Raw genomic sequence first — 27,582 nt, 5'->3', positions numbered from 1 at the left:
CATGGTAGTAAACATGGAAATGTACCTATGAATTAAACAACATATAAAAATCCCCCCAAAAAATACAAACCATTTACTAAAACTAACTACTTCCCCTCTATTATTAAAATAACTGAAATGAAAATTATTTTAAAAGAAAGTTACCTTGTCAGATAACCATAGCTACAAAATGCAAGCTTCACTCCCCAAAGCGTCTAAACAATAACACGGCTAGATGAAAAAATATCAAAGGAATATATAAAAATATAATGAAAATATAAAGTGTACATTTGAAGTCAATATACGCAAAGATTCTAAAATTAGGGGTGTGAAAAATATATTCAAATCTGAAAACATGTCATAAAATACTTGAAAGAAATTTCAAAATATATAAATATTTAAATATAAGGGCTTTAGGAGAAAATGTAAGGGAATGTCAAAGTAAACAAAACTGAAGATGCAACCATGATTAAGACATCCAGTTGCACAATTTTAAAGCGCCTGCTTAATTGCTGTAGCGTATACGTTGAAGGCAAAGGAACACAAACCTAGGAGTACTAAATTACACAACAAATAGCAAATTAATTGTAATTTGCATGAATTCATTGTTCTCATTGTTATAAATATTGTAATATGGATAGATAAAAATATATCTATATATATATATATAGATATATTTTAGGAATATACATATTAATTGTTTATATAAAAATATTGTGGCATTCCTCAAAAAATAAATTTGTTTTGTAAAAATAAAAAACATTCTTTAGAAACGAAATGACATGTTTTCACCTTTACTGTATGCATATGCTACATAGGAAAAAAGATTGAGAATTAATTATTAAAACTGTAAATATTTGAAACCTATATACAGGCCATAAGACTTTTCGCGCTGAGAAAACATGTACAAATAGCAGCAGCGCTTTAAGGTAAGGCAAAGACATAAAGCCTGGCGCCAATAAAGCAGGTTATAGCTGAATTTTACACAATGAATACCTGGGGGAGACCAAACCGACAGGGGAGATCAAATAGTTAGCTTTAACCTGTATTTCTAATCTCCCCTCTGACGTAGGGGGAGATCAAACAGATGGGGAAGATCAGCTAGTTAGAACAACGGACCGGGGTCATGGGCAGCAGCGTGGAGTCAGGAGGTAGAATGAGGCACACCAACAAGTAAGTACAGCGAAAAGGATTGCTTTAAAAATATATGCACATGTGTGTTTTCTCGGCAGTGCTGACCGCGCGAGTGGATTCAAGTTAAAATTAAGGCTTACAAAGTTAAAAACAGTAAATTACCACATTGGCACAGGGCCGCTGCTGCCTTTCACCTTGCTCTATATTCTGCACCCTTTTGGAGAATCTCTGGTCTCATGTTCTCCATCAGGAATTCAATGGCAGTCTCAGGCTGTCTTCGGTATGAAAAGCATATGCTTGACTTTCGCAGGAAGGCATTAGCTTGTACACAGTTTCCAAACCTAGTTATTCACGGCTGTGACTTCAGGGTAGTGAAAAATCACGTTTTGTCTTTTTTCACTACTCAAAACTTCAAAACATCGAAACAATGCACCTGAAGAATATGTTCTGACTGAATGTGATTCCCCAAGCCTTCAGAGATCAATGTGAGGTGGTGTTGGGGACTCTGTATTGCGATCATGAGGATATCAAGGCCAGTCACTCCCTCTCACATTAGATGCTGGCTCACTCCTCCATACTAATTCAAGGATGGTAAAAAAAAACACCCAGGATAAGGGGAAAAATGGGTGAAGAGTAAAATAGAAAGAGAGAGACATTTCTGAAGAGATGATAGTTGGTAAAGCCGAACTTGAGACTTTAAGCACAGAGCGCAAGTCAGACTTAGCAAGGGCAGGTCTCCACTTGCAGGTGAGAGAACACAAATTACTAGGAGGTCAAAACACAGAAGGGAAGTAAGAGATACAAATACCACAGTATGGGATTTACTTGGTGCAACAAGATGATACACTGTGGTGTACCTCAAAACTAAAACAGAAGTAAAACATGAGGACCACTGCAGCATCAGAAAGAAGGGGGACTGCATGGATAATACACACTGGACTAAAAGAATAAGGAGGCAAATAACAACGCACAACAGGAAAGGGTACAGGAGAACTGAGGGAACCGAACATTGTCACTATTGGCCTGAAATGTGTCTGAATGTGCTGTTCCTATACTCGCTGGGGATGCAGCTCAGTCTCTGGGAAATGCAGTTTGACATGTCAGATGGTGTGCCATCTCTTCCATGTGTGCCTTCTTTGTGCCTCACTGTGTCCTGAGACCTTATAGTTGGTAGAATGGAGGCAGAGCTCTTGCACCACCACTTCTAGCTTCCCCATCTCTGCAGATCTCTGCAGACAAGCTTTGTCAGGAAAATGCTGTCCGCGGTGATGAGTGGCACTCACAGAGTTGCTGTTAATTCAGTGCGAGCTCTCCACTGTCAATGTGAGAGTGTTAAGCCTTGCTTCGACTGGGCAGGAGGAGCGTATACACAGAAAGGGTGGGTGGCACAATTCCAGATGTTCCAATATTTTAATATTTGCCAATGATTCAGAAAGGCACGGGGGGGGGGTTGGCAGGATGCTAGGTATATATATTAAGCTGGAGGTAGGGCACTGCCACGGGTAGTGGGAGAGTACGGCAGAATGCCAGGTATGTCTTTTTTGATAATTGGGTTGAGGAGGGCGATAAAGGCCAATTGGTTGGGGTGGGTGGCATGATACCAGGTGTATATAATGATTTAAAAACAGTTGGGATCATTTCAGCATGTTGGGTGTGCTTACTCAATAATTCTTCTACTCAGTGTAAGAGGAAAATATGGATTTGGGAGTGTAAACAACATACAGTTGTACACAGATAGCTTTTAATAATGTGAGGTTTCTATCTCGGGGTTCCAAAAACATTAAAGGCAACTTGACTACCACTACCATTATCTATTTGATATCACATGGACTCCCTAGGTGGGAAACAACCCTTTTATTGACAGCAACCATCTATAATTATATATATTGTACCCCATTATATTTCTCGATTATTACCCATCTGCACTATCTAAATAAAATAAAATTAAATAGCTAATATACTTTTTTTAACAGATAACCAGGTTGTGACACTATGGGTATTTATTAGTACAATGTATTAACACCCACTATAGTGCACAGGTTTCAACTTTGTGCTTGCACTATGAATGATAGAGAAGGAGCTTTATCTGCAGTGTCTTGTGTAATTTTAAAGGCATCCCAGACTGCAAAAAAAACAGGTTCAAATATCCAGTCCTCTCCTGGACCCCTTTTATAATGCAGCCCCTGTTGCTAACAGGTCCGAATCTAAAACATGACATGGATGCTCTGTGGCCAGACACAGAAATAAGAGGTATGGAACCTGGACCAGATCTCTGTAGAACATAGAGGTCCTCATTACAATGTTGGTCGGAGTTGCCTTCGACCGACAGGGTCTCGGTTTGAGAATCCACCGACCGTGGTTCGGAGGTTACAAACACCCTATGACAATGCGACTGCACGTGGTGCGGTCGCAAACTCCAATTTCCCTAAGGGAGCTTGTGCAGTGGTCGGAAACTGGCCGCAGCACAAGCTCCCATAAAGAAATGGGAGTTTCTGTAAATCCCTGCACCACGTGGCAGACACCTCATGGTGCCTGCCATACGGTGCAGGGATTTACAATGCCCCCCCAGGCCCATAACTGGAGGCCACGGAGGCATGGGGGCTCTGCTAGATGCCTCCGAAGTTGCTTTCCTACAGGCTTTTTATGTCGGAAAGCCCAAAATGAAAGCTTGTCAGAAACCAACATCATAATCCTAACGGCGGATACACTGTGCATAGGGGATTATGACCGGCCTCCGACTGGTCGACGGGCTCCTGTGGCCCATCGGAAGGCAGTCCATCCGACTGGCCGGTTTAAACGACTACATTGTAATTAGGTGGTCGGATCCATGGATGTTGGTAGAAAGCTTTCGACTGACATCCTAATGAGCCCCAAGAATGTCTCACTTAATCTCTGCAATGGCTCTATTTTAGCTATTCCTGTATTTTATATTGTTATGATGAAAGATAAAGAATAATATTAAAATATCATAAATTCACACTGGTTAACAACAATACTAATACTACAAAACTAATATAGTAGCCCGGAAAGTAACACATTATTTTCACGAGTTGGTTATGAAGTGCATTGATAAGCGTAAGCATAGCAAAGATGATATAATTGACTGCCTATTTATAGCACAGGGCACCCACGTATTATGGTCTCTTGAGCTACCTTCCTTTTTCCAATCAGTGCATCTGCTTTTATATTTTGGAGGAGGGGACTTATTTACAATTGTTACTGTCCATCCTAGTATTCTGATTGGAGAAATGTAACTGGCAAAACTCTTTTCTTGCCTATATGGCCGGCGGAGATATGATGTCAGTGGCTGGACAGCAAACTGGTATTTTTCAGGCTGGGCAGCTTGGTGAGAGGGAATGGTAGGTTCGGTAGTAGGGTATCTCCTTATGTAGTCATAGGCGATGAAAAAGAAGAGAATGATCCTCTTTGGAGCGGCCTGAAAATTAGATTGTTGGTCTGACTCACAAACACTGTGCTGTGAGTATGTATGGATATGGTAATAGATTGTGTAGTCAGAATATTGTCTGACATAAATATATAGTCTCATACAATTTTTCTTAAATTTTCCCACCGGTGCATCTACATCAAGCGGTACAACATTTTTGCAAATGATATTTAGGACACAATATTTATGTCAGACTATACTTTTTTACAAGATATTCTGATATAGAACTGCAAGGATGACTTATACTTGGGTTTCGCCTAATTTACAACATAATTTTGGGGAGTAAGTCACACCTACTTGTGGAAAAAAACTATGGGACTCTGGCCCAATCTAAACTCTTTAAAAAACAAGTTTTTACTTTTTCTCACCGTGAAAACAAGAAGGGACGGTCATAACTCCATCAATGCACTGAGTTGTGACTGTGTACGCACAATCGTTTTTCTTGTCTTTACAGTAAAACGTGAGTTGTTCTGTGTGACGAATCATCCGTGGTTTCATGTCCTGAAGTTTCACTTTCCTTCCAAAGTAGAGGACGACACCCTTCTTAGGTGATATCTGGCATGCAGCTAGAATACAAGAAAAAACAAATAGAGTAATTTTGTTAAAGGGAGCCACTGAATACTACCTCGCTAGAATCTGAGTAAATGCCATGCTGGTGTCTTTCAAAAAGATTATTTTTATTCGTTGTTCATTCTTTAAACACTAACAGCTCAGGATGTATTACATCATTTAGATTGTAAGTCAGTTAGCTGAGGCTCATGAACAAATATTTTATCTGTCAATTGTTGCATTTCAGCCGGTTCTTATACATCAACGGAGGGGGGAGCCAGAGTCAGAGAGAGTAGAAGAGGAGGGGAAAGGGAGAAACTCTTTATAGTCAGCCAGTTCCATAATATTATTCCTGTTTCTCCTCAGATACTCTTTTCAGCTGACATTCACCAATCCATACTGGTCTTTCATTTTGTAAGAACTGGAACATCTTTGCTACTCAAATGATTTGTTATGTCTCTCTGGGAAACAATCATTCCCATATTAAAAATGTGTGGCTGTATTTGGGAGGATTCTCCTCCGGCCATGGTCCAGGTATAAAGAATTTGGGATCTGTTTCCATCAGCAGGTGTGCTACTTGCACCATGGGCTCCTGCACCCAGGAACAAAATCTTTCTTTTTTGGTGCAGGGGCAAATCGTGTGAAAAAACATAAGGTTCCCACTTTGCTACAGCCCGGTGGCGGTTCCTCCACTAAGGCTAGATATATAGGGGTAGCGCAGGGAAAAGAACTATTAGTAACATGTGAGGCACAATTAGAAGATATATATACAACAAAAAGGGGAGCTGGGAGCCGAGAAAGGTCCAATACCTGAGTTTCTAAAACGTAATCAGTAAATGAAGAAGATACTGACATAGATGCATCAAGCTAAAATCCGCTCGCAAAGGGGCAGATTCTCAGAATCTGCCCCTTTGCGACCAGTATTTTTGCATTTGGGATGCATCATCCCAAATGCAAAAATCGCAATTAAAGAAATCGCAAAATTGCGATTACTTGCACTTAAAGAATCTCAAACTGAGATTCCTTAAATACAATGCATTAAAGTTAAAAAAAATAGCGATTTTGCTAATAGGAGTCGCAAATTACCATGAAGTTGTACTTCATGGTAATTTGCAAAAACTTTGAAAAATGCACTAAAGTGCATTTTTCAAAGTTCCATTTTACACACAAACATGCCCTTAGGGCATGTGTGTGTGCAAGATGTACCCATATGCAGATTTCAGGTGTGCGACAGGATGTCCTTTTTTAACACCCTGGCACCCTTGAAATTGCAATCTCAATTTGTGATTCTCTAATTGAGATTCGCAAATTGAGATTGTCTTCCCCTTCATTCCTATGGGCCTCTAGGCCTATAGGAATGAATGGGAGGTATTCCTTAATTGCGACTCGCAATTAAGGAATTTTAAGAAATCGCTATTTTTTTAATGATTTCTTCAAGCATAGCCTTTTGCTATTCCTTATAAGCGAATCGTTATTTTTCGCTAATAGGGAATAGCAAAATGGGTGCTTGATGCATCTGGGGGATTGTTTCTAGAGAAAAAGGGAAAGGGGAGCTAGGTTGGAAGTGGATAACCCAAGGGAATCCTTGTGATTATTTCTTGGTGCCCTCACACATCCAAATGGATGTCATGCTTCATCATAGGGTGTGCTCTCCATTGGGCCGGCACTGCAATGCCCTACGGGCCACATGAGAGGGTTCTTTATTAGAGATCTTTTTAGTTTTAATCTGTAATGATGAGAGAGTACGTAAGGGTGTGGAGTGTGTAGGGTGGATAAATAAGGTTGAGCCAAGGGCTGTTGGAAACAAGGGTGCAGTGGATATGGGGGCTTCTGGAAGCTGAGGTGCCACATCTGTGGGTGATCTGAAAATGGGGTCATCAGTAGTGGTGCTCTCCATTGGTTATCATTACTCCCCAAAATGTCGTTGCTGGAGGAGCTGATGAACGAGTTACATATCTTGCTGGAGGTAGTTGAACCATCATCTGAAGAATGTTTCAGAAAGGGAGATTGGTAATCCTGCTTTGTATATGGAAACATTTTCTCCTTATTAAATCTTTTAATGCACTTTTGTAGCTTGGATATCATTTGATGCTTGAGATAATCTTTTATTTGGGTGTTAAGTTCTGCAAAAGTTGACTGGAATGCTGTAATACTAATTACAGTTTTCAGGGTATTTTCAGCTATATTGATTTTAATGATCTGTGCATCAGATAGTTGCTTGGCAGTATTAATGATTAAGATAAGCCAATCGTGTGTGCACTTCCACGTTATTTGGGACCATTCCAGTCTTAATATGAATAAAAGAGGTGGGGTGCAGTCGTTACTAAAAGCCCTTCTGGTGCTACGTTGCATGCATGGCTATCTTACCTGTTGTTTTTTCACAGCTACAATAGAGTTCCAGTCATCTATATTACTACTAGTTGGGGTGCTCCCATCTGCCTCTAACATGGAAGGTGTTCTAAGGATTGCTGTTATAATGTGTTCACCAAAACTAAGACTTTGGTTCTCATCCGTCTTAAAATTATGCCTGAACTGGTATATCTACTGGGCTCGAAAGATACTGTAGATAAGCCACAAAATAAGCATTTTTTCCTAAATACAGAAGTACTTGGCACTACACATTCCTCTTCAGGTGTAAGGTGGGATCTTTTAGATCCAGAAGGAATGCCGGGGAACAGGCTGGACCATAAGGCTTGAAAGATATTGATCTGTTAGGCTACCTGGGTCCATTGAGCTCTTATGATATCCTTCTTTTCATTGTTTTTATCCCTGCCAAGGAAACCATCATATTGAAATAATCCAGTATCCCTTGGACAGTTTTAACTCGGTTTGCATAACCACTTTATCTACACTGCCTCCACCCTACACATCCCACACATTTAACACCCTCACACACACTATCACCATCACAGTTTAAAACTAAAAGAATCTCTGATAAACAGCCCTCTCACAGGGATCGTAGGGCATTGCAGCACTGGCCCGACCAGTAGCATGCCTTATGATGAAGCATGACATCCATTTAAATGTGTTAGGGCACCAAGAAATAATCACAAGGATTTACTGGGGTTAGCCACTTCCAACCTAGCTCCCCTTTTTCCTTTTCTCAAGCAACAGTAAGTCCTTGATTTACGGACAACAAGAAGAGCATACTACAACCGGCGGTATGCCCACACAGTGTATACCAAGAAACCTCTAGCGTATGACGGAGGTGGCTTGGTTCTGGGGTGTAGTGCAGTGACCTATATGCCCAAAGAGCCAGAAGGTGAGCATAGTAGGTTCAATGGGGACCCCGAGGAGGCCCCAAGCACCCCTCAGATGATCTGTGGATGAAGCGGGTGAGCAGAGGCCAGATAGGGTAAGAGCAAAGGGAAGTATCACTCTCAGGGGGCAGCGGTGAGGTCCTGGCGATCATCTTGTTATTAAGTGATGGGGTATGAAATTATTTAACACACAACCGCTTTGGCCAAACACAATAATGATGTTAGAATTAGTATCAAGTCTGACTGCAGATCTTGCTGGTAAATATATTTCAAGCAAAGGAAGGATCAAACGAGAGGAGTCAGATATGATTGTCCATTGTCTGCGTTTTCACTTTTGGAGGGTTTGGAGAGCTGTGTTGAGAATCGTTAGAGGGAAGAGGTCATCGCCAGTGGTGAATATTGGCAGACCTCTCTTATCATCAGTGGTGGTAGTGTTAGTCCTTGTAATGTAAGAGTTTAGCCAACATGGGGCGTGGAGGATTCCCGAAGGAAATCAGCAAGCAGGTATGCGAAGCTCCCTCTCCAAAGGGAAGAAGGAGGGGAGCTCCAATGCAGGGGCAAAGGACTTGAACTAGGCCTCCAAATACGCTATTGGATCCTGGCCCTTGACTCTCTCCGGCAGTCCCAAAAGCCACACATTGCTTCTCTGTGAGCGGCCCCTCATTGTCTTCTGCCATACCTTTGAGTTGGTAGACCCTTTCCTGCAGGTCGCGGATAGCACTTTGGCTTTCAGTTGCCAGAGGCTGTAGAGTAGCTAGGGTTTTTTCCCCTTCCGACATTTTGTCAGAGAGTTTGCGGTGGTCGTCACACAAAATGCTCAGTTCAGTAGCCAGGGTAGCTAGCCTCGTCTCCATAGAAATCCAGGAGTGTTCAATGGCGGCCATCACTTTATCTAGCTTGTCCGATGTAGACAACTGCAAAGTGGTTACAACTATGGAGTGTCGAGAATGGCGGTGGGCTGCCCAGCAGCTGCTGAAGGTACAGCACATGTAGAAGAGTGCAGCCAGCCCATGTTTAGTACCACCACATGGACATTGCCTTATGATCTGGGACAGCAGTAGGATGAAAGTCGGAGAGATGCACAAATGTCTGCCTGTTCTGACACCAAAATGAGGCAATTTGATAATCTTTGGTGGCTTTTCCCCATCAGAGCTGCAGGCAGCACTGGTGTGTGTGGAAACTGCAGACTTGTACTAGGGGGAGATTTCAAAAGGAGAGTGGGAGGGACTCAGACTGTTGGGTCCACAGGATGTTGTGGGGTTGACCTTAGCACCAAGTGTAGGACCTCAAAAGCTATCCAATTACAATTGTAGAGTGCGAATTCCCCATGCGTCACAAAGTTAGTGCCGAGGTAGGATGTCCAAATATGGAGCCTGGTCCCTGGCCCCGGTTGACAGATGTTAGATGCAGAACATGCCCCTCTTGGTTAAGGGAGAAGAGGGTAATTGCGATGTGGGCCCCAGGTCCTGGTAAGGACAGACAACCCGGTGGAAGACAGAGGAGGGCGGGAGTCTGTAAGCAGGCACAGAAAGATGGGACTGTAGCTCACTGATGCAGCACAAAATGGAGCTGAAAGCTTCAGGTCAAGTAGCGTCTCCTGCCCAGGATGCAGAAGGGGCTACCCTCTCACACATACCTCAAGGCCAGCACTGAAGCGAGGGGATAACACAGATGTGGTGCGTTAAGGGGTGTTACCCCGCTTCATGAATGCCACATAGCCTGCAGGCCCCTCCGCACAAGCTTGTTTGGGTTTAGCGTGGCCCACGCTGTAATGTGCTGTAGGTGCCCCAGCTGAGTCAAACAGAACACATTAGGGCTGCTGCGGTGAAGATAAGGTCACCAAAGAGGGCTCAGTGATGAGGAGGATAGCTGCCAGGGGTGGTTGGTAGAAATCCCCCCTGGTGAGTCTCGCCATCGATGCTGGAGTGGGGGGGTCACTAATAATGGTATGTCTAAGCCTCAGGAGGTCTGCACCATGCCCAGTATGCCACAACTAGCTGTCAGTCATCTTACAACAACTTCCCCCACAATCAGGGAGTTGATAAGGCCTGCCCACATGCGCCTTGTTGCTGGTACTGCAGTTGGGGGATCAGTAAAGGTGGCATATAGATGGTAGGGCTGACCTGCGATGAGTTGCCACCCAGGCCTCAGCGCTGATAACCCAGATCGGAGGCCTTGCACTTGGGCCCATGAGCACGTTCCAACTGTGACGCCGAAGAGGGGGGGCAAACTCAGCGTAGTGAGGGGATGAGGAGGAAGACCCCCCATGCGTACCTCGATGCCGGCGCAAAGGGCGGAGGGGCTCAGCACAAATGATGCTTTGGCAGTAAGATCGGTCGCTAGTCCAGAGGTCTTCTGCAGCTCAACAAGCCCCCTCAGGGCAGATAATCCCTCAGCGTGCCTTCACCTCTGGGCCCCCACGCATGTGGTGACTACTACGCCTAAGCAGGGGGGCCTGATCACAGCGCAGACAGCGGTTTTTTATAAAGGTTGAGGAGCACCGCCGCGCATGTCTTGATGTTGGTGCCGAAGCAGTGGGAATCCAGGTCTGGTGATGCACCGACTGTAGGGGCAGTACGTTAGGCCTCTTGAGGAACCGCAATTCAGCAAGCCCCCTCAGAGAATATGATCCCTGCCACAGTCTCACCTGTAGGCCCCCGCGCACCTCCCGATTGTGAGGCCGAAGCAGGGAAGCTGAGGTTCAGCACAACATTGGGCATGGGGGTGCCACACCGGCACAGAGGGAATACTGGTTGGCAGGCAGCCTTTATCAGCGGTCCACCCCTCTGGGTAAGGCTGGAGGGACACCCCCACATGTAACCCAACTCAGACGCCAAGGCAGGGGCCCTATGCAGGCATCAATTTGGCACAGGAGTACCCGACTGATGTAGGTGAAAGTGGCTGCCCATCCGACCCACCGCATCTGCGGCTCACCTGAAGATCACAAGGGTCTCCATTTCCCTCTGGCACCCCAGGGTTGCATCCTAGCGCCCCGAGGAAGTGGATGTGAGTCCTGAAGTCGAGGCGAAGGGCCTGTGGATACAGCCTAGGAGATCTAATTATGACCAAGAGCGTAAAGCCGAATATAAAACCTCATTGGCCATTCATAAAAAGTTGATTTTAAAAGAAAAAAGTAAGTACTTCATTCGAAAAATAGACAAGGCAAAAAACTCTAGTAAAGAACTGTTCACTACTGTAAAAAAAACGAACTAACATTGATAGCAATAAACAGGTTGTGATTAGCTCTGATTTCTGTAACATCCTGGGCCAATTTTTCATAAAGTGACCTCAGTCTATGAGTCATTTAAATTGACTGACTCGCAGCTTCCCACATCATCAAATTTAGAACTCAGAGAGGAAGCGTTGCCAACAAAACAGAATCTTCTGTTTCAATTTTCGCCACCTTCAATGGAACAGATACTTCAGGTGGTCAGGACCACTAAGTCCGGAGCTCTAGTGGACCCCTGCTCACCGAAGGTGATGCATCTATTCCCTGAGCTGCTAAGCAAGCAATTAGGAAGGCTAATGTCTCAAATAGTGAACTCAGGCCTTTTCCCAGATGCGTGGAAAACCACCTCAGTACTGCCACTACTAAAGAAACCTAATCTAGACCCACAAGAACCTGGGAACTACAGACCTATTGCAAGAATACCTTTCTGGAGAAATTGTTGAACAAACAGCTGGCCCAATTCCACGTGGAGACAAATGCCTTAGACCACTCGCAATTTGGTTTCTGAGAGGGACATGGAACGAAAACAACAGCCCTGCTCATGGCAGTAGAAGAACTCAGGAGTGTACTGGATGCCGGAAGTAAGGCCGCCTTGATCCTTTTGGATATTTCGGTGGCCTTTGACACGGTTAGCCATGATACACTCCTGGGTCGACTAGCCGAAGCCGGCGTTCACTCAACTACACGAACGCTATTGGCTTCTTACCAGTCCAATAGGACATTCACATTCGAGTTGGGAGAAGCAAAATCAAAACCTTTCAACTCTCTGTGTGGTGTCCCCCAGAGTTCCTCATTAAGTCCCACTCTTTTCAATTTGTATGTAGCTCCTTTAGCAGCAATTATAAGGTATTGTGGATTTCTACTGGTCTCTTACGCTGATGACAACCAAATAAGGGTATCAATCGCAAACAACACCACAGAGACGGCAGATACATTAAAAAACTGTATGATGCAAGTCAGTCATTGGATGCAGAGCAACTGCCTAAAACTAAACCGAGACAAAAGCGAGGTCATGCTGCTAGGAACAGATATGAAAATCTGGTCTCCGGAGTGGTGGCAAGTTAGTCTAGGCAACTGCCCATCCCCAGTCAACAAAGTGAAAAATCTGGGTATGATACTTGACAACAGACTAACATTTGACGCTCAGACTAACAAAATAACATCCACCATATGGTATATCCTGAAAATGATAAGGAAGCTCCTGCCATTCATTCCCCTTGATTCCCATAAAACGGTGGTAAAGGCACTGGCCTTGACAAGGCTAGACTACGAGAATGCTCTGTACGCTGGGATACATGCCCAGCACCTAGCTAACTACAACGCCTGCAAAAAGCAGCAGCGAGGCTGTTGCTGGACATTCCCAAGTCTGAGCTGATTGCATACCACCTAGGTTTCCTCCAATGGCTCCCTATGGAAAAAGAATACAATTTAAGTCTGTATGTCTGGCCTACAAAAACCCTTCACGGATTCGGCTCTCAGTTTTTAAAAACGAATCTCAAACTGTATGAGCCTTCTGGCTACGATCCAGTCATGCTAAACTGATTCAGGTACCCCGATACAAACAAATTAGGTGGGGGGGAGAAGCTTCTTGTTACATGCAGCTAAAGACTGGAACCTGCTCCCATTCACAATCAAAAACAGCCCCTCCCTGCTTTGATTCAGGAAGCAGGTAAAACCCTGGCTATTCTCTGAACCTGGTGAGAGCTGTATCTGTCACCCCTTCCTGGATTCCCCTGGATGTCTAGTTTTCAAAAATTTATAGTTCTGCTAGGTGTCCCTAGGTGTTGGCAGAACTAGGGTTCAAAATACACAGCTAGGCACTTTGCAAAATAAGGTCAGTTTTCACAGTAAAAATGTGAAGTGTCCACGTTGTCTTTTGGCCCGTTTCCTGTCACGGGCACAAGGTTTACCCACACAAGTGAGGTACCTTTTTTATCAGGAGACTTTGGGGAATGAAGGGTGTGTAGAATGTTGTGGATCCACGCAGATTCCAGAACTTTCCATCACAGAAATGTGAGGAAAATACTTACTATCCTTACACAATTTCAATTCCACAGAACACAGCATGCGCTGCCGAACATATTAGGAGATGACTTGCTGGAACCACCAGAGCTACCGGCTTTGTCCTATGTCATTAAGGCAAAGTCGCCTTCTAGAATAGTGTCTAAAAACTACCAGCTATCCATGTCGGATAGGGAACATCACTATACTAAAGCACGATTAGCTTGGCAGCGTGACCTGACTCAGGACATAGACAACGCTATGTGGACTTACTGCTGCACTAGCACAAAATGCACCTTCCTGAATGGAAGACACAGTCTGATCCACTTTAAGTTTTTGAACAGGGTTTACTACACCCCAGAATGACTACATAGATATGGATTACGAGAGGAACTGATGTGTGACCGATGTAAAGCGAGGTCAGCAGACTTCCTCCACCTTGCTTGGTCTTGCCCGGGGAGATCTACTTTCTGGGACTTCGTTATTGAGAACTAGGACGAGTGGCGGAACTGAAACTCACTCCAGAGCCTGTTCTTGCATTGCTGGGCTACTCTAAACAGATACCTAAAGGAGTTAGACGGCTGGTCGACATGGGTCCGTTATTAGCCAAACGTAGGGTAGCGATCAGCTGGTCACGAGGTCCTCTACCCATAATGGCCCAATGGGCACGAGACATGCTGTATTGTAGTACTCAAACGGAAAACTTTAGCAACCTCCTCCCGCCACGGAGCAGGCCTAAAACATTTGGGAACTGTATAAAATTTACCTTGCAACCAAGGAGGAAAACACGGATACTGTTGGAGGGGAAACAAAGGTGCAGAAGGAACCTGCCACTGACTTATAGCTAATCAGAGCCCGCTCTGGCAAGTACACAGAGAAGGGTACACATTGGCTATACACTATATGTTCACATTGTATCAGAACCATACTGTGTGGGATTACACGTGGGTAAAAATGGGGAATGAGGAATGGTAATCTGATGTCCTTGGAAAAACCTGTTAACCGACCGCTTGATACTTTGTGGTAGTATATTTGAATTCTGTGTGTTATTGCTACTGGCACAATGCTGCACTGAATCTCATGTTTGATTGGTATAAAACTTAATAAACAAATATAATTTTTTTTAAAAGAAATGTGAGGAAAATTTGTTTTTTTCTTTACAAAGTTTGATGTTTGCAAAGAATTCTGGGTAACATAACCTGGTGAGAGCCACACAAGTCACCCCCTCCTGGATTCCCCTGGGTGTCTACTTTTCAAAAATGTGTGTCTGCTTTGCCTTTTGGGACGTTTCCTGTCACGGCCACTAGACCTATCCACACAAGTGAGGTACCATTTTTATCGGGAGACTTAGGGAAACACAGAAGTGTAGAGCATTTGTTATTACCTGTTGACTTTCTATGCATTTCTGGTTTCCAAATGTAAGACAATGTGTAAAAAATAAGTCGCTTTGAAAAATGCCCTATAATTCACATGTTAGTATGGGTACCCACAATTTCGGAGATGTGCAAATAACTACTGCTTCTAAACTCTATATTTTATTCCCATTTCAGAACTACATAGGTGTCCTTGATACCTATTTTTCACATTTTATAATTTACCAAATAAATTGCTATATACCTTGGGGAAAGGAGTTGGCCTAATGGCTAAGGCGGTCGACCTCGGCGGTCGATCTGGAGAACTGGGTATGAGTCTCGGCAATGACGCTGAACATCTTGTGATTCTGGGCAAATCACTTAATCTCCAAAAATGAATGTGCCCTCATGTAACGCAACTGGTGCTATGTAAAGCGCTCCGATACCCTATACCTTCCTGTCAAGTTCGCAGTATATAAAACTCTGTAAAATAAAAAAAATGTATACCTGCTACACAATGATAAACCATTACAAGAGGCAGCTCAGTTATTGCCTCTGGGTTCCTCGGGTTCTTGATGAACCTACAAAACCCATATATCCCCACAACCAGAAGGGCCCAGCAAATCTAACGGTATATTGCCTTAAAATATCTGTCACATTTAGAAGTTGTTACAGGTGAAAATGTTGGCACAAACGGCTGTTTTTTTAAACTCATTTTAATATTTATTTTTAACTATTATTTTCTATAAAAAAAAACTTGAAGAATCTACACAAATGACACCTTGATGAATTCAGAATATTGTATACGGCTCTGGAGTGGATCATCTCGTTCCTCGCCGGAAGAACCCAGAGAGTCCGCCTCCCCCTGTTCAGATACAAGGCCACCGAAGTCATCTGCGGCGTACCACAAGGATCCTCACTCAGCCCCACCCTCTTCAACGTCTACATGAGCCCCCTCGCAGCCATCGCACGCCAACACAACCTCAACATCATCTCCTACGCCGATGACACCCAGCTAATCCTATCCCTCACCAACGACCCCGCCACTGCTAGAGCCAGCCTACATGAAGGGATGAAAGACGTCACCGAGTGGATGAAGAACAGCCAGCTGAAACTAAACTCAGACAAGGCGGAAGTCCTCATCCTGGGATCATCGCCCTCCGCCTGGGACGACTCCTGGTGGCCCCCTGCCCTGGGCACCACCCCCAAGCCAACGGACCACGCACGAAACCTGGGCTTCATCCTGGACTCCTCCCTCTCGATGACCAGACAAGTCAACGCCGTCTCATCATCATGTTTCAACATCCTACGCATGCTCCGAAAGATCTTCTGATGGAACCCCATCGAAACCAGGAAGACGGTCACCCAAGCACTCGTCACCAGCCGACTGGACTACGGAAACACCCTCTACACCGGAACCACAGCTAAACTACAGAAAAGACTCCAACGCATCCAGAACGCCTCCGCACGACTCTTCCTGGACATCCCCCGACACAGCCACATCTCCGGACACCTGAGAGACCTGCACTGGCTCCCCGTCAGCAAGAGAATCACGTTCCGACTCCTCACCCACGCACACAAGGCCCTCCACGACCTGGGCCCCAGGTACCTCAACAACCGCCTGACCTTTTACACTCCCACCCGCCAGCTAAGAGAGACCAGCCATGCCCTCGCCGCCGTTGCACGCATACGAAGAGCCACCATGGGAGGAAGATCCTTCTCCTACCTGGCAGCCAAGACTTGGAGCTCCCTCCCCATCCACCTACGTCTGACCCAAGACCACCTCTCCTTCAGGAAGCAACTCAAGACCTGGCTGTTCGAGCAGTTGGGAAACACCCCTCCCTCCCCCTGGGAATCACCCCCCCCCCCCCCCAAGTGCCTTGAGACCCTCCGGGTGAGTAGCGCGCTATACAAATATCTTGATTGATTGATTGATTGGCTGAGCCAGCTGCTTAAAAATAAAATGATAATGAAATATCATTTTATGTTTTAGCTGTGGGCTCTGACCATTGTGGGGGAGCCATCCCTGCTCATCTGTCCTACACTTTACTCAGTATAGATGAGCAAATAGACCACATGAATGATAGCCATACGAAGCTGCACAAGCGACAGAATGGCTACATTTGTATCTCAGTGTCATCTGGAAATGGTTGGGTGGCATATTCGGGCATTGGGGAATGACAATATTTGAAATATTCATTGCAATAATTCTAATTGTGGTTACAATGTATGTATTATTACAATGATTAATTTGCATCAAATAAAGGGACTTGCTCAAATAAAGGGATTCAAGAAATGATGGTGTACCTGGCGCACTCTGATTACATTTATTACTGCTATTACGATAGGTGTGCAATGTCGTGTAAATGCCTACTGAGCATAAATTCAATGACCTTTAGAGGCCCAGCCCCTCAAGGGCGACTGGGTCAACAACATGCAACAACAAGAAGTGTTTTGGCAATGAAACGTTCAATTCATTTTATCATTTGTTATTCAGGTGAACTTTTTATATTTCCACTAGGGGCCCGATGCAGGTACCAAATACCGGTCGGAAACGGCCGATTTCGGCCGTTTCCGACTGGTATTTGGCCTACTGAGATGTAGGGGACCTTTTTTTGTCCGATTCGGTATTTTACCGATTCGGTAAAATTACCGAATCGCAAAAATACCGAATCGGTAATTTTACCGATTTTTAAATTTGGGATGTAGGTGGGACTACTTTCAGTCCCACAGGCCCTTCAGATTCGGTATTTTAACACCCAATCCAATTGGGTGTTAAAATACCGAATCCAGGTGTGCATGCACATGTGTGCATGCACACCTATGCCATGTGACAGACAGACATGCCCTTAGGGCATGTCTGTGTGCCACATGGCTCACATGCCTTTTTTTGCGGTGCTGGAGGGTGTCAAAGTGACACCCCCTGCACCCTTGCACAAATCGGTAATTACCGAATCGGTAATTAACGATTCGGTAATGCCCATTGATTCCTATGGGCTTCAAGGCCCATAGGAAGCAATGGGGGATACCGAATCGGTATTTACAGAATCGGTAAATACCGAATCTTACAGATTCGGTATTTACCGAATCTGAAATACCTACATCTCCCCCCCTCTAATTTACCACTTCATAAATACCGATTCGGTATGATTCGGTATTTATGAAGTGGTAAATGTAGATTTAGAGCGAGTTTGCAAAAACAACAGGTGATGGACCGAATGAGGATCAATGTCACACATTCAACCCAGTCAAAAGATCTGGGTCCTAATCCCTGTTTTTTTGCACTCCACACCACCCTGGGTTAGACAATGGCGATATGCAAATCAGCTCTGACCCTGTGCCCCATGGGAACAGTCCAGTCCGAACTACAAAAGCCATGTCCTTCCCAGAACGGAATCAAGCATCCGAGGACCGGACCGGTTTCGAGGTAACACCTCTCATCAGCCCGGCTAGCTTGACTCCAGTGGTGTGGAGTGCCTGGGACCCACGTCTGGGCATCCCCAGTACACTTAGAGCGAGTTTGCAAAAACAACAGGTGATGGACCGAATGAGGATCAATGTCACACATTCAACCCAGTCAAAAGATCTGGGTCCTAATCCCTGTTTTTTTGCACTCCACACCACCCTGGGTTAGACAATGGCGATATGCAAATCAGCTCTGACCCTGTGCCCCATGGGAACAGTCCAGTCCGAACTACAAAAGCCATGTCCTTCCCAGAACGGAATCAAGCATCCGAGGACCGGACCGGTTTCGAGGTAACACCTCTCATCAGCCCGGCTAGCTTGACTCCAGTGGTGTGGAGTGCCTGGGACCCACGTCTGGGCATCCCCAGTACACTTAGAGCGAGTTTGCAAAAACAACAGGTGATGGACCGAATGAGGATCAATGTCACACATTCAACCCAGTCAAAAGATCTGGGTCCTAATCCCTGTTTTTTTGCACTCCACACCACCCTGGGTTAGACAATGGCGATATGCAAATCAGCTCTGACCCTGTGCCCCATGGGAACAGTCCAGTCCGAACTACAAAAGCCATGTCCTTCCCAGAACGGAATCAAGCATCCGAGGACCGGACCGGTTTCGAGGTAACACCTCTCATCAGCCCGGCTAGCTTGACTCCAGTGGTGTGGAGTGCCTGGGACCCACGTCTGGGCATCCCCAGTACACTTAGAGCGAGTTTGCAAAAACAACAGGTGATGGACCGAATGAGGATCAATGTCACACATTCAACCCAGTCAAAAGATCTGGGTCCTAATCCCTGTTTTTTTGCACTCCACACCACCCTGGGTTAGACAATGGCGATATGCAAATCAGCTCTGACCCTGTGCCCCATGGGAACAGTCCAGTCCGAACTACAAAAGCCATGTCCTTCCCAGAACGGAATCAAGCATCCGAGGACCGGACCGGTTTCGAGGTAACACCTCTCATCAGCCCGGCTAGCTTGACTCCAGTGGTGTGGAGTGCCTGGGACCCACGTCTGGGCATCCCCAGTACACTTAGAGCGAGTTTGCAAAAACAACAGGTGATGGACCGAATGAGGATCAATGTCACACATTCAACCCAGTCAAAAGATCTGGGTCCTAATCCCTGTTTTTTTGCACTCCACACCACCCTGGGTTAGACAATGGCGATATGCAAATCAGCTCTGACCCTGTGCCCCATGGGAACAGTCCAGTCCGAACTACAAAAGCCATGTCCTTCCCAGAACGGAATCAAGCATCCGAGGACCGGACCGGTTTCGAGGTAACACCTCTCATCAGCCCGGCTAGCTTGACTCCAGTGGTGTGGAGTGCCTGGGACCCACGTCTGGGCATCCCCAGTACACTTAGAGCGAGTTTGCAAAAACAACAGGTGATGGACCGAATGAGGATCAATGTCACACATTCAACCCAGTCAAAAGATCTGGGTCCTAATCCCTGTTTTTTTGCACTCCACACCACCCTGGGTTAGACAATGGCGATATGCAAATCAGCTCTGACCCTGTGCCCCATGGGAACAGTCCAGTCCGAACTACAAAAGCCATGTCCTTCCCAGAACGGAATCAAGCATCCGAGGACCGGACCGGTTTCGAGGTAACACCTCTCATCAGCCCGGCTAGCTTGACTCCAGTGGTGTGGAGTGCCTGGGACCCACGTCTGGGCATCCCCAGTACACTTAGAGCGAGTTTGCAAAAACAACAGGTGATGGACCGAATGAGGATCAATGTCACACATTCAACCCAGTCAAAAGATCTGGGTCCTAATCCCTGTTTTTTTGCACTCCACACCACCCTGGGTTAGACAATGGCGATATGCAAATCAGCTCTGACCCTGTGCCCCATGGGAACAGTCCAGTCCGAACTACAAAAGCCATGTCCTTCCCAGAACGGAATCAAGCATCCGAGGACCGGACCGGTTTCGAGGTAACACCTCTCATCAGCCCGGCTAGCTTGACTCCAGTGGTGTGGAGTGCCTGGGACCCACGTCTGGGCATCCCCAGTACACTTAGAGCGAGTTTGCAAAAACAACAGGTGATGGACCGAATGAGGATCAATGTCACACATTCAACCCAGTCAAAAGATCTGGGTCCTAATCCCTGTAGATTTACCTACATCGGGCCCTAGGTTCATAGAAAAAACTTTTTTTACATAAACAATAAACAATATTCTTCAAATAATTTCATATGTTACAATCAGCATTACAATGTACATTATAAACTTCACACCCAATGCATTTCGAGACCTGAGTCTCTTCTTCAGGGGTATAGCTGCAAGAGAAAATGTATGAAATGAGACCAATTCATTATGAAAAATTAAAGAATATACTCTATGTTGATCAGTGAGTCAAGCCCAATCACCAACACCAGTGACAAGCCATCTAAACCAAACTTACTAGAAGTTCTCAATGTAATCCTACAAAACGATAGAAAAAACAGAAAAACGCAATCAAAATCCAAAACCAATTTGTTGCATGTTGTTGACCCAGTCGCCCTTGAGGGGCTGGGCCTCTAAAGGTCAAATAAAGGGATTGCCAATATTTTTCTACTGTATAGAAGGTTTGCCTCCTGACAAAGAAGAAAGGATTGTGAAAACATGATCTCGTATTCCTATATCTTCCATGTCTTTTGCACATGTATATCACAATGTGCATGGATTTCTTTTATAATCAAATAAATGCACTTTCCTTATGAATCTGAAGTGCCCTTTAGCCTTATTATTCATGTTATGTTTCCTTGGTCTGGTTGACCTTATTCGAAATAGTATATTTGCACATTTCCTGCGTCTCAAGGTAAATCATAACCTTACTTTACAGATTGGCAACCAGTAGAGGGGTTTTAAGAAAACTAATAAGGTCAGCAATGTATTCATGTATTGTATCTGTGCTTCAAGGACGTCTTGCATTTTCTCATTGAGAAGTACCAGCCTTCTACTCATTAGATATGTTCGGCAGAAAGTAACAAGTTTCTGCCACATGTTTGTGCTCCAAAAACGTGTATAGTGGGAAAATTAGCCCCGCTAGGCTGCCTTGCTGGTCGCTCCCTATTGCCGGTCGTCGCAGTTGCGGCTCTTGCTTGCCCTGCCTGCCGTGAGGGAAAAGGCTCATCTGGTGCTGGCTGGCTGTGCCAGAGGGAGCGACCAGTGAGGCAGCCTAGCGGGGCTCATTGACGCTCACTACAACCCCCAGAAGCCCCTACGAGGCGCAGGAAATTGACGCCGCAACTGCGATGACCGGCAATAGAAAAGCGCTCCCGCCCCACGCAACGCGGGATGCGCTTATCTGGGGCTCTTGCTTGCCCTGCCTGCCGTGAGGGAAACGGCTCATCCGGTGCTGGCTGGCTGCGCCAGAGGGAGCGACCAGCGAGGCAGCCTAGCGGGGCTCATTGACGCCGTGAGGGGAACTGCTCCTACTACAACCCCCAGAAGCACCTGCGAGGCGCAGGAAATTGATGCAGCAACTGCGACGACCGGCAATAGAAAAGCGCTCCCGTCCCACGCAAGATATTCGCACTCAGTTCCACTTGAAATACATTGCTGTATTAACGCTGCCCCAGTGTCTGATCTCAATTAACAATGGGAACCTCTGCTAAAACGAGCAAACGGAAGGGGGTTGTTGGTACCTTAGATGACTTTTTTACAAGAGCGGAATTTATGATAATACACCAAATACAGGCTACCGAGAGATGTCTGTCACTAGACCTTGTTCCGCTACACCTCCGTCTGTCAACTGGGGGACCCAGGATTTAACGTCAACAGGGTGTATAACGCCTTCACCTGTGCCTTTAAGGCCCACTATTGTTATTACAAACAATAATTCTTCACCTGCACTTACTAACCAGAACCAAAGTGCACCTGCCAACAACACCAGAGGGACCCTGAGTAAGTTGGCCAGAGGGCAGTTATTGGTTGCCACAGCCGTTGGGGGAAAGAAAATCTCTGCTAAACCAAACCAATTAAAGCTGAGGCAAAAACATACAGACCCTAATATTGGCACCCCATGCAGCAGTGATGTCACTGGAGGAGATGGCCTGGTTGCAGTTCGGTGATGCAATTCTACCTCAACCAAGACTGAAGAACTATGGGACCCTAACCCTAATACTACTGATATGGGATTGAGATTTTAAATACCATGATGGAAGCTTTTGAGTCAAGACTGGATGATGTGATGGACATCTTTGTAAAGAAACTTGATGTCCTTTGGATGTCTATGTCTAAGAAACACACTGATATAGCTAACATAAGCAAGGGCGGGGTTCAGTCAAATGGTCAAATTATCAGTAATGGCGATCCCAAAACCCAAAGGTCAGAAGACCCCATAGCTCTTTCTCAAGCCACCGTCTGCCACCAGCGTGGGATGGAGGGAGCCTCTTTTGTTATACACGACGGTCACCTAGATGGAAGTAGTAGGTCAACACCAAAGGCTGGGACAGGCATTCCTAGGGGGGTATCACTCACCAGGCCCTAGGGCCAGCCAACATTACCACCACGGAGAATAGAGATATTGAGAAATCTGGCTTTCACCGCACCCTAAGGAACAATCCTAACCCAGACGTCCAACACCTCCCCCCAGCCTTGGCCCCATATGTACTTGTCCTAGCAGGCATCCCGGCACTTAGGGAGGGGCAGACAGAGTCCTGGAGCTATCTCCAAAATAAATCAGCAGACTAGCTCCATAAAAATAAAAAGTTTGACTTGCATAGGATGGATGAAATAATCATGGCTAGGCGAGTGGGTTGAGTCGGACCTTCAAATAAATCTATCTATGCATTGTCCTAAACTTTAGGAGACCCCAGATGGTTCGCTGTTTACTGTCCATTATGGATGAATCATTTAATCCCCCTACCAATATTAGCTCACTTCCCCTGGGCTACTTTTATAAGCCACCTCTAATCCCAAATGGAAGTATTGAAACAGCCATGCCCCTTTTTAACGGTTACCATGCTCTTTCTATTCTGGAGTCACAGGATTGACTACTAGATATGGTCCCCAATGCAGGTGCAAATGTCAGGCCACCCATAAATAACCCACCTAGAGCTAATTATACAGAAAAAAGGTCATACCCACTAATAAGTGACAAAGACATTAGCCTGAGCGTTTTGAGCAGGAACGTGGCAGGTCCACGCTCAAAGCTCGATAACCTAGATTGGGTAAATATGATTAGGTCCTACGACATTGTAATGTTTCATGAAACGTGGGCCACAGAAGAACTATTTATTGAGGGCTTTCATTGTTTCAGCGTACCATCCCAAGCTCCTAGGATAGGGAGACCCTCTGGAGGTCTCTTCCTGGGAATTAACGTGGCCGCTGGTGGCAGAGTTAAGGTAGTTCCATCAGACAGTCTAGACTATCAAGCAGTTTTGTACAAAAGAGGGATTCATTTCCATCTGATTAATTTTTATAACAAAGACTTTCAGTCAGTCCCAAATACGAGCTTTATAAAGCTCTTTGATTTTATATCGGCATTGGATAACCATTCTATTAATGGGGATTCACTGGGCCTTATACTGGGCTGAGATTTCAATGCCAAACTTTCGGAAATAGACTCTGAAACTGAGTTAGCCTATCACAGCCGATCATTAAGTAGAGGTAGAGAATTGTCCAGATTCATAGCATCACACAACATGTCTAATGTTATGGATTTGGGAAGGGGGTTAACTAAGAACAATTGTCCGACCTACAGGGGAAGGGGCTGTAGCACCACCATAGACTTAATTTTTGTATGCCCACTAATAAAATATCAACTGGCAGCCGTTGAGGTGGTACCATCCGATTTCAGTGATCACAACCCAATCACAATAGTGATACATGCCGCCCAAAGGCCAACTTTCCATACTGAATGTGGGGCCACAAATCCAACAGTGTCATCGGACAACTGAAGACTATGTTGGAGGGGGGTCGACAATTTTAAAATCTTTAGTAAGCTAGTAAGGAATAACCTGCCATTGATAGAGTCCTGCCTCTCACTTTACCATTCACCAGGGCAGATAGTCGGGAATTTTGGGAAGACCTGTCTGACGATCAAGACCTTTCATTCCAAGCCCTCTGTAGAAATGGCAATTAACCCTAGATGTTTTAATAAGGAGTGCTCTTTAGCTAACAGGAAGTTGCGCAGTGCCCTCTCAGATATTCCAAGGTACCCGTCAGAGGTTAAACTGGCCAGGCAAATCTACAAGAAGGTAACTAACGATAGGAAGAAGAAGCTTTTGATAGATAAATGGGACAAATTAACTGAGGCCGCTACCCTGAATAAGGGCAGTAACTTCTGGGCAGCGGTCCATGATGTCCGATCTACTGGTCAATCAGCATCGCGCATCAGCTGTAATATAGCCAGTGAGGCATGGGTGGAACGCTTCTCGAGTATTTATACTCCTCCGCCCCTACATGATGAAATTTTCAAACCTGGCAGTCCAGTACCCATAGACCCAAGTATCTCTGAAGTAACGGAAGCTATTATTCAGAGCTTAGGCAATAAGGCCCCGGGCCCGGATGGGCTCCCAATTGATTTGATTAGTTCAACCCTGTATTTTGGGCCCCCTTACTCTTGAACGTTTTTAACAATCTAACCCAGACCACTATACCTGCGACTTGGGCAAGAAGCATTATAGTGCCGATTTTTAAGAAGGTAGATAGATTGCTCCCATGTAATTACAGGCCGATTTCTCTCATAGATAATACCCTTAACATTTTAGGGAGAGTCCTATATAATAAAATCCTTGAATGGACAGAGGCAAATGCTATCCTGGATCCATGCCAGCTGGGGTTTAATGGTAGGGTAGGAACATTTGAACAATGTCTCAATTTAAATTTACTTCTAGGAAAATACAACATTGCTAGGAGGGCCCCCATCTATATGGCTTTCATGGACTTGTCCACAGCTTTTGACCTAGTCAATAGGTCGAAGCTGTGGGCTATCCTTGTGGCTGGTGGGTTGGACGCAGCATTGGTAAACTTCCGTGATCTTCAAGCCCAAGTAAGGATAGCGAAGGGTGGTGAGGTTTCAGGGACCATTAATATCGGCAGGGGTGTCAGACAAGGGTGCGTGTTGGCACCCCTGCTTTTTATTATATATATAAATGGGCTCAATACTTCCCTGAAAATGGCTACCAAGGCCGTCCCATATGTTGGAAAAGAGCCCACCCCGGTACTTCGCTACGCCGATGACGCGGTTCTGATAGGTCGTACCCGTAATTCCCTGCGTCTTCTTGTCCAAAGTTTTAATCATTACATGAAGGATTTAGACCTCCGGGTAAATTTTAAAAAATCCTTTCTTATGAGCAGAGGGTTTGGGAAGCGCATCATGGGATCCCTAACAATAGACGGTCAAAAACTGACCTCTATAAAATCTTTTGTTTATCTAGGGTTGGCCTTTGCTGCGAACGGCTCCTGGAGTGAGCATATCGCTCACGCCAGGAGCAAGTTCTCAAAGTTCTCAAAGGCCTGCAATTCTATTTTAAGTTTACCCCGTCCTAAGAGCATGGGTACCCTCGCAGCAATCCAGAAAATATATAAATTACAATGTGCAACGGTGGCAACATACGGCGGAGAGATTTGGGGAACTTCTAATTGTTCAGCAATCCAGCTAGAAGAGAACAGATTTTGCAGGAAATTGATGTGCACCCCTATCTCTACTCCCCAATACATATGTCACAAGGAGCTTAACATTGATTTTATAATCGAGTTCATTCGAGCACGCCCGGCACTTATGTGGGACTCAGTGTAGAAGAATGAGGCAGCACTTCTGACTCAACAGATTATAAAGGATTGTCTTCAGTACGACAAAGGCCTCAAAATCCCATGGCTAAGCGGTGTCACTTCCAGTTTGCGTAGCATAAATAAAGAAAGTATTTTCCTGGACCCCACTCTGGCCGTATCTGTCAAAAAAAAGGAAATTTGGGACGCCCTTTATCAACTTTATAACAACGAGCGGTTAGTGGTGGAGTCCAGGAAAACCATGGTGTACAACTACTTGGCCACAGAACAGTATAGTTTTCCGCTTCACCTGTATTTGACCCTCTCAATGAGTCGCTGGGAAAGGAGTGTCCTGTTGCGATTCAGGGCATGTACAATCAGATTTGCACTCTGTTTCCCTTTAGGCTTTAATATAAATGGAAATCAAATTTTGTGTCCTTGTGACGACCGGAGTGAGCAAACCACCATGCACTTTATATTTCTCTGTAAATATTACTGTATATACTCTAAACAGCTGCTTTACCCATACTTTAACAAGCGAAGACCAATTAGTCTGGAGCAAGCATATCGTCATATGTTAGACCTAGACAATGTTGATTTGATTTTTCGCACAGGCACTTTTCTTACAAGGGCTAATTTGTCCACTGCTCTATTTTATTGATTGTATCTATTGTTTGCCGACTGCCCACGCACTAGCCACTTTTTTGATATACATATATTCGTATTTTATCTTTTAAATATTTTGTATTGCTTGTCTATTCAGGATATATGTCTATCGTATTTTATATTTGTAATTACTGTAATGTTTTATATATTGTTTTATATATTGTGCTTTTATGGTTACGATCGTAGCCGAATAAAGAGGTTCTGGCTGACTGACTGATATATTTTGCTGCATTATATGCTCCTCAAGGCAATTTTGAATGAGAGCTCTGGTCGGTTGAAATGACAATAGTTTCTTGATTAGTTGCTGTGCTTGTCACTATTTTTGGATTAAATGTAAGACTTTTGGCCTCCCGACGTTAGTCTTATATTTCCTGAGAGTAGACCATGTTGCTCATTAATGCTATTAAAGGCAATGTAAACTGACCTTTGGAAAAGTGGGCAGATGTTCTGATAGGGGGTTTCATCTGTAAGAGCCAGCTGGGCAGGGACAGTGTCACTTTAATGACAATCAGTTGAGAACGGTAAAAATATACTAAGCCTTACTATGTAGTGGTAGGAGATGTAGTGGGTGCGATATGTTGGTTGGCTGATATTGTTGACTCAGTATGGAGACTTATTAGCAGCAAAAAAGGCAGGGGGTTGTCCTACACTAGGTCCTGAATGTTACACTCATCTGCAGCAGCGGCTGCCACCACATAAATAAAGTAGTGAGGAGGGGGAGAGGGCAGGGGGGAGCGCAGGAGGGGGAGCACAGAGGGAGAGAGTTTAATAATAATAAAAAGTTAAACTTAACCTGCTGCTGG

At 45.0% G+C, this 27,582-nt stretch overlaps 1 protein-coding gene across 1 annotated transcript in view; it reads right to left on the bottom strand.

The window, feature by feature from the left end:
- APOH (apolipoprotein H) overlaps positions 1-27,582 on the bottom strand; it is a 410,334-nt gene that overhangs the window by 51,377 nt on the left and 331,375 nt on the right. The window contains exon 7 of the mRNA XM_086930939.1: positions 4,927-5,124. Within this exon, the coding sequence (XP_086787065.1) occupies positions 4,927-5,124 (198 nt within the window). The remainder of the gene's footprint in view (positions 1-4,926; positions 5,125-27,582) is intronic.

Source organism: Lissotriton vulgaris, chromosome 7 (genome assembly GCF_964263255.1).
Source record: "Lissotriton vulgaris chromosome 7, aLisVul1.2, whole genome shotgun sequence".
Lineage (NCBI taxonomy): Eukaryota > Metazoa > Chordata > Amphibia > Caudata > Salamandridae > Lissotriton > Lissotriton vulgaris.
This window is presented reverse-complemented; position numbering and strand designations above follow the sequence as displayed.